The sequence below is a fragment of the Solanum pennellii genome, chromosome 5 (assembly GCF_001406875.1).
Source record: "Solanum pennellii chromosome 5, SPENNV200".
NCBI classification, from domain to species: Eukaryota; Viridiplantae; Streptophyta; class Magnoliopsida; order Solanales; family Solanaceae; genus Solanum; species Solanum pennellii.
The window spans coordinates 50,728,820-50,737,168 of record NC_028641.1 but is presented as its reverse complement, the minus strand read 5'-3'; the positions used below and the strand labels follow the sequence as shown (position 1 = coordinate 50,737,168).

The following is an 8,349-nucleotide window of genomic DNA, read 5'->3' as shown; positions in this document are numbered from 1 at the left end:
CCGAGCTTCCCTATAACGCAATTTATACTTGTGATCAGCTGAGAGATGCTCTCTTAGAAAGGTAATACCCAGCGTCCGAGAAGCTCAACCACAAAGATATAGTGAACAACATTGTGTCAATACCTAGGGAATCAGTGAGTAGCTCTTCGGACAGATTTTCTACATTTGTAAGAGGCGTTCCAAACCAACATTGATGATGAGTAGTTGAATGAGTACTTCTATCGTGGTCAAGATGATACCAATAAAGCATTACTTGACACTATTGTCGGGTGTTCCTATGGTGAGTGCACATATGCATAGATTATAGAGAAGTTGGTCAAGATATCTTGCAACAAGGCTTGGAGCACTAGAAAGTCGGACATTTGAAGAAACACATTTGCGGTACAAGCTACACACAACCCAACGACAGATGAGATGCGTGAAGAGTTGGCAAAGATGAGAATTGAGCTAGGTTTGGTTTTGAAACATGTGAGAGGTGGTGCATAAAAGGTAAATGTGGTCAACTACTTAACTAAACCAACACCATCGTTAGATGAGTACTATTAAGAGGAAAATGCGTATGCAATGAACGATTAGAAGGGGGGTTTCCGACCAAAATCCCAAGGCTCCAATAAGGATAATTGGCGCCAAGGTGAAGGAAATAAAAGGACAGATCTGGACCAGTAAACACTTTACCTACGCGACAGTCAAATGTGGTAACTACAATGGAGAGGGTCAATATGTTTGAGATGGAAACTATAACCGTGACAACAAGTTCAACAGTGGAAACTATGGTAATAGGAATGATAGGAATGGGCCCTATATTCCCCCACAAAATAAGGAAGTTGATCCTAGGGACGGTGGAGGTAGTATGGCGTGAGTTGATGATATGTTACAAAAGATGATGAGGAGATTTGACACAAGTGATGACCATGCAAAGAAGATGAGAGGTGATTTAGCTAATATTTCGCAAAAGCTGAACGCACATGCGGTTTCAATAAAGCATCTTGAGCAACAGATGGCTCAATTGTCTACTACTGTGAATCCACGCAAACCTGGCACTCTTCCGAGAAACACCATTCAAAATGGCATTGCATGGAGGTCACTACTCGAGGGGGCAAGCAAACCATTAACCCACCTATATCATCAGTGGTAGAAGTTTATATGACTGAATACAAAGAGGTAGTACATAACAATGAAGAGTCAGTGGACAAGACAGTGATAGAAGCAGAGATGTCTCAAAAAATAGTCCCCATTCCTAGACCTCCACCACCATTCCCTTAGAGATTTGTGAAGAATACTGAGGATGGTAATACCAACGGTTTATCACTATATTGAAACAACTTTCTATCAATTTTCCTTTAATAGAAGCTTTGGATATGCTTAGTTGATTAAGGATATAGCGACAAAAAAGAGATCGGTGTATTTTTAGGATGATAAAAGAAAGCAGCATTGTAGTGCTATTGCTACAAGGTCGCTTGTGCAAAAAATGAAGACCCTGGCTCTTTAACCATTCAATGTACAATAGGGTTGTTACACTTCGCTAAAGCACTATAAGATCTTGGATCAACCATAAACCTCATTCCACTTTCCATTTACATGAACTAAGGTTTGGGTAATCCAAATCCTAGTGCAATGCGGTTATTGATGGCCAACCGAACTGTGAAGAGGACCATCAGTATACACCATGATTTGCATATGAAAGTGGAGTCATTTATTTTCTTGTCGATTTTGTGATTCTTGACTTTGAGGTTGACTTTAAGTTTCCCATTATTATAGGGAGGCCATTACTTGCCATCGGGCGTGCATTGGTTGATATGTAAAAGGGGCATATAAACTTTAGGTTGAAGAATAAAGAAGCAAAATTCAATATCCATAGGTTCATGAAGTAGAGTGGTGTGCTCCAAACGGTATCTGCTGTATCTGAGAAAGTTAAGAGTATATCCAAGGTACAAATGAAGAGTGACTAGTCGTCCAGGCACTAGGGACAATAATCATGAATTTTGAGAGTAATGATATTGAAGAGTATGGGTATTTAGTTGCAGCACATGAACGAAATAAATATCGGCCAAAACCATTGAAATTGGAGTTAGATATGAAGCATTTCGAGTCTCCACCCGTAAAAACGTCTATTTAGAGGCCCCAAAACTATTGCTTAAGGCTCTGCCACCTCATCTTAGGTATGAGTTCTTTGGTGGAGATGACACATTGCCGGTAATAATTGTGGCGGGTTTGAATGGGGAACATGTATAGTGTTTAGTTGAGGTTTTGAAAAGTTTCAAGAGAGCCATTGGTTGGACTATTGCGAAAATTATTGGTATTCCTCCCTATATTTATTCACACAAAATACAACTCATGCCCGATAACAAACCAAGTATTGAGAACCAAAGAAGGTTGAATCCACCTATGAAAAAGGTTGTGAAAAAGGAGATCATTAAGTTGTTGGATGCCGGAGTCATTTATCCTATTGCAGATAGTAGTTGGGTGTGCCCTGTTCAGTGTGTGCCTAAAAAGGGTGGGATGACATTGGTGCCTTATGACAGGAATGAGTTTGTGCCAATGCGGCCAGTGACCGCAAGAGGAGTTTGTATAGACTACCGGAAATTGAATGCGTGGACTAAGAAGGAACATTTCCCCATGCCTTTTTTAGACCAGATTTTAGATAGACTCGCATAAAAAGGGTGGTATTGATTTATGGTTGGTTATTCGGGTTACAATCAAATCTCTATTGTCCTTAAGGATCAAGATAAGATAATTTTTACTTGTCCTTATGGGACATTCGCATTCAAATTGATGATGTTTGGGTTAAGCAATGCACCGGCCACATTCCAGTAATGTATAATGTCAATATTCTTTGATATGGTAAAGGACACTATTGAGGTGTTCATGGATGATTTTTCTGTAGTTGGTGACACCTTTGATCGATGTTTGAGTCATTTGGCCGAGGCACTGAAAAGATGTGATGATTGCAATGTTGTGATTCATTGGGAAACATGTAATTTTAGTATAAAGAATGTATTGTATTGGGCCATCACATCTCGGAGAAGGGGATAGAGGTTAATCGAGCTAAAGCTTAAGTTATAGAGAGGCTTTCCCCACAGATCTCTATAAAAGGTGTGAGAAGTTTTCTTGGACATACGGGTTTTTACTTCAGGTTTATCAAGGATTTTTCAAATATTGAACATCCTTATTTTCAAACTTTTTGATAAGGAATGTAAGTTATATTTCAATGAATCTTGTCTAAAAGTGGTTGGAGAACTAAAAGAGAAGTTGGTGTCTGTGCCCATTACTATTTCCCCAAATTGGAGTAAACCATTTGAGGTTATGTGCGATACTAGTGGGGTTGCTCTTTGTGTGGTATTGGGACAAACAAGCGATAAAATCTTTCACCCTATTTACTATGCAAGTAAGGCCTTGAATGAAGCTCAAAAGAACTACACGGTAACTGAACAAGATCTTCTTGCAGTTGTGTTTGCTTAAAAAATTTCGCTCTTATTTTCTTGATATAAGTATCATAGTGCATATAAAACACTCCGCGTTGAGGTATTTGATGGTGAAGAAGGATGCGAAGCCAAGGTTGATTCGATGTTTTCTATTACTGCAAGAGTTTAATTTTCATGTAAATCATAGAAAGGGGACTGAGAATCAGGTTACAGATCACTTGTCTATGTACGAGGATGAAGCTATGCATGAAGTGGTAGAAAAGGCTAAAATTGATTATGCATTCCCTAATGAACATTTATTGGTCGCTTCTCAAGATTTGATCCCATGGTATGCAGATTTGGCGAATTATCTAGCTAGTGATATAGTTCCGTCAGACTTGTCTTTACATCTTAGGAAGAAGTTCATGTTTGATGTGAATAATTTCTTTTGGGATGCGCCTTACTTATACTGGAGTTGTGCCGATAGGATTATTCATCGTTGTGAACCGGAAGTTGAGATGTAGAGTATTTTTGAGGCATGTCACTCATTGCCTGTGGGAGGACACCATTGTGGTATTCAGACTGAGCATAAGATTTTTTAGTGTGGTTATTATTGGCTAACACTTAACCAAGATGCTCATGAGTTTGCTAAATCATGTGATTGGTGCCAACAAGATTGAAGAACTTTGAAGAGGCAAGAGCTCCCGTTAAATCCTTTTCTAGTGATTGAGTTATTTGATGTATAGTGCATTGATTTTATGGGCCCATTTATGAGTTCACACGGAATAAAGTATATAACTTGTGGCGGTTGACTATGTGAGTAAATGGGTGGAAGCTATAGCGCTTCCTAGCAATGTAGGAAAGAGTTTAACCGTGTTCCTAAAAAAGAATATCTTCTCAAGATTTGCCACACCTAGGGCCATAATTAGTTATGGTGACTCTTGCTTTTTAAAAATTTTTTCAAAGGGTTATTGGATAAATATGGGGTTCGCCATAATGTGGTCACGGCTTACCATCCACAGACTAGCGGGCAAGTTGAGGTTTCCAATCGAGAGATCAAGCAAAATTCTAGCAAAATTGGTGAATGCTAATAGAACAGATTGGTCATGGAGTCTTGATGATGCTCTTTGGTCCTATCGGACTGCATACAAGACTCCTATTGGTATGTCTCCGTACCAACTTGTATACGGGAGAGCTTGTCACTTGTCGGTCGAGTTAGAAGACAAAGCAATGTGGGCAATAAAGAAACTGAAGATGGATTGGAATGAAGCAGCATAACAAAGACTAAATGGGTTGAATGAGCTCGATGAGTTTCGCCTAAAAGCTTATGAATATTCAGCCATCTTCAAAGATAAGGTGAAGAAGTACCACGACCAAAGGATTGAAAAGCGAGAATCTGCAGTAGGTGACTTGGTGATTTTATTCAACTCAAGGCTACAGTTGTATCCGGGCAAACTCAAGTCCAAGTGGACAAGGCCATTCCTCATCACTTAAGTTTCTCACACGAAGTGGTTGAGCGGGAGAATAAGAAGGGTGCAAAGTTCATAGTCAATGGGCAAAGGATTAAAATCTACCTAGGACATGCGAAGAGTATCCGTGAAGTGGTTGAGGCCTATCACATTGATAAAGTCTGAGTATCAAGGAATCTGCATCGTTCTAAAACGTTAAATCAAGCGCTTCTTGGGATGCAACCTAAGGTGTATCCTCTATCCAATGATAGGTTTAATTCTCTTTGTAGGAATAGTCGTAGTGCCGTATTTTGCTTGCCTGAGTGCTACTGTTGGCTAGAGATTAGAATAGGTTCCGTGTCTCTAAAGTGTAGAAAACACAAAAATAGTAGCCTAATGGGTGCACATGTGTAGGAAAAAAAATAAAAATTTGCAAAAAATGGTCTGGCGCACAGGTCTACCGACCCCATCGACGGATCATCGATGGTGTTTGTAGATCCCAGATAAGTCTCGTAATTTTTCTAAGTATTTAGACAATCAACATTCCCAATTAACGTAACGTCGACTGACCTACGAAACGTCGATTGGGTTATAGAGGTTCAAACAGCCGGTGAACCGATTCGACCCGTTCAGTCATAATAAAGGACATAAAGGTTGGAATTCATTCCCACCTTCCAAATCTTATAAAATTCCTTCAAAAACCGTTTTTCTTCATTTATTTCCTTCTTTTGTTGTAAACCATCATAATTCTATCTTCCATATCAATCCTAAATCAAAATATCCCTTTTTCCCCAATCTCTCTCTTCCCAAACTCTCTTTGGTCTCTTTGTTCTTCAGCCGGTTTTTAAGTCAGGCGCGTAGCCTGCTGTAAAAGTTCATCTCACAGCCACACCACTCTGAATTGAAGGTATTTTGATTTCCTTTCCACTTAGAATTCTCTTGAATGGTGTTTAACAGAAAATCAACTATGGTTCTTGACTGAGGGACTAATCTAACTAAAATTGCATGCTAATACTTGTGTAATATGTCCCTCGAATGCTATAAAGTAGTTTTATGGTATTATAATGTGCTTAAAATTTGTTATTTTTGTAGTGTCTAGCAAATCCAACTTAAGGTTTTGTACTATGGGTGATTTAGTAGGCCAAATACCTGCAATCAAAACTATAGAAATGATGAAATGGTCTCTTTCTTGTTAGAATTTACTGTCTAAACCCGAATGGGTCTTAAAGTTTCCACAAATAATAGTGATTGCAAATAGGCCTGAAGTTTTTCTAAGGCCAATAGTAAAAGACCCCATCGACGGACTAGCGGTTAATTGACGGGCCATCGATTTGCCCATCCCAAAAGTTATTAAGTCTAGAACAATGTAAGTGGAATACGATACGTCGATTGATCGACGGACCGTTCTGCATGTCCGTCGTTCATTCAGACAACCTATTTTCACCAAATTTAAGAATAATTCAAAGTGTTAGACGCGAAAGTGGATTATGGTCTGTCGATTTATCGACAATCCATTCTGCACGTCCATCGTTTCCATTTGAGAGGTCTTCAAATTTGAGTATGTTGAGTACATCTAAAGTTTGAAAGATGGAACCTATCGACATACTGTTGATAGTGCCCATCGTCCTGAGATTGCAGAACTGCATTGTGTCGTGAAATATTTTATATCTTAACTATAATTATTTTAAGTATGTTCTAATGTTGACTTGATACTAACAACTTCTCTAAATGTACAAATTGCACAGAAAAAGGATATCGTCTATTGAAGGGGCATGTCCAAGTCTATGGCCCTGTCTTGTCAGATGATTGCTACCTCCAACAACGAGCAAGACCCTGTTAAGTTCCCCTAGGGCCACAACCTCCACACTAGCTGCACGAGTCACTAGAGGTATCCCTATGAAGGTGGTTCCCGGTATAGTCATTGCCTCCTAGTCTAACAAGTAGCGGACACTTACTGGCTCACCCTCTGGGGCTGCCTGTAGCTCTGAAGGAGCATCAGGATCCAAATATTCTCTTGCTTTTGGGTCAACCCACTCGACAGGGTTAAACGAGGAAACTGCCTCTGGTTCTGTCTCTTGGACCACTCAGCCAGAAGGTCACGATCACCATGCCTCGTCAGATGAGGCTACTAGCTTGGAGTTTTCCGCTACACCTTAAGCAGATGTCCCTAAACCGGTCACTGAGGATTTTAATCGGTGGTACGTCAATGATCATTATCAAGTCTACAAAGACGTCAGAATGTAGAATGAGAAGGGGGTGATGACCCGGGTGGTGACAGTTAAGCATCGGGTTCTTACAAGGATCTTCCATACCGTCCCCGAGGTTCATAGATTGTTTACCCAGCACAAGTTAGACTGAAAAGCTCAGGTAATGGGTACCTAATGTGAGGAGATAGTAAAGGAGTTATACGCTTCCTAGGTGGCTACTCTCCGAGGTTCTCTCGATAGGCAGGCAAGACTTGTTAAACATAACCCACTCACTTCTGTGTTAGTCCGAGGCTTCAAGGTGGATATCACCCTATCCAGACACCGCTGATTCTTATATGGACCTATTAATGAGGCACAGTTGGTCCCCTTATAGAAGAATTTGGCTACCTATGGAGACTACCAAAAGTGGCGCATTTAAGATGAAAAATTGGTTGGATTAACATTTGAAGGTTGAGGGTTAGAGTGCTACTTGTGTTAGACCTTCGAGGGGTAATTAAAACGGTAACCTCACCTTCACTACTATGTTCTTCTAGTTGTTAGTTCGACACCACTATTGCCAACAAATGCCGATAATATTCTGACTTGGGATAGGGTGGTGCTGGTAGCAACCTTGGTGGTAGGATTGGAGATTGACTTTGCGAAGTTGCTGATCATGATGATCCATGAGTGAGCATTCCAAACCTCGACCACTTACCCCTTTGCTTGTCTTATCTTCCCTTATTGAAGGGATGTTGGCGTACCAATATGGCATTGTAATACACTCTGTAGTCTGGCGGGGACGGATTATATTGGTCTCATCAGGGATGAGTCCAATGTAGCAGCACCACGGAGAAGGCCTAGAGTTAAGTTGGAATCGTTGAGTGAGAACTTGGTAGACACGGGGGAGTTAGCCCAAGGGGCTGACCCTGCTACTTCACACCCCAAGGACACCACCCCAACTAAATCCACCCTTTCATCCATTCGAGCCCCCAGTTCTTCCCAATCCACTCCTCCATCCGCAACACTAGTTCTGTTAACGTGGGTCTAGAAGTTAGAGTCCTAAATGACCACTTTGCTGCACCACATACATCCTTAGATGATAAAGTCCATCGCCGAAGATGAAGACCACATTGAGAAGAGGGTGGCCAAGTAGACTAAGCAAAAGATGATGGTGGTTCACCAACGCCTTTACACATTTGAGCTGCAGGTACTTGCACGCCCAGCCCCCTCCATTGACTTGACTATTCTTCAGGAGGTTGTGTCTAGTTTGTGGGTGGATGTAGACACAATGCTAGACATGCGGGGGAATGACAC

At 40.7% G+C, this 8,349-nt stretch overlaps 1 protein-coding gene across 1 annotated transcript; it reads left to right on the top strand.

The window, feature by feature from the left end:
• Positions 1-880: 880 nt before the first annotated feature.
• On the top strand, positions 881-3,925 carry LOC107019564. Its single transcript, XM_015220008.1, has 5 exons — positions 881-1,096; positions 2,479-2,562; positions 2,848-2,974; positions 3,134-3,449; positions 3,610-3,925. Exons 1-5 carry the CDS (start codon positions 881-883, stop codon positions 3,923-3,925), a joined length of 1,059 nt encoding a protein of 352 aa, XP_015075494.1.
• Positions 3,926-8,349: the final 4,424 nt, after the last annotated feature.

What these genes read in the sequence shown, in the direction of transcription:
- LOC107019564 (XM_015220008.1), top strand. Translation starts at nt 881, where the DNA reads ATGATGAGGAGATTTGACACAAGTGATGACCATGCAAAGAAGATGAGA. An exon ending in TGTGATTCATTGGGAAACAT is followed by an intron (nt 2,975 to 3,133) that starts GTAATTTTAGTA and finishes TTTTTACTTCAG; the next exon opens with GTTTATCAAGGATTTTTCAA. An exon ending in CAAGATCTTCTTGCAGTTGT is followed by an intron (nt 3,450 to 3,609) that starts GTTTGCTTAAAA and finishes TGTAAATCATAG; the next exon opens with AAAGGGGACTGAGAATCAGG.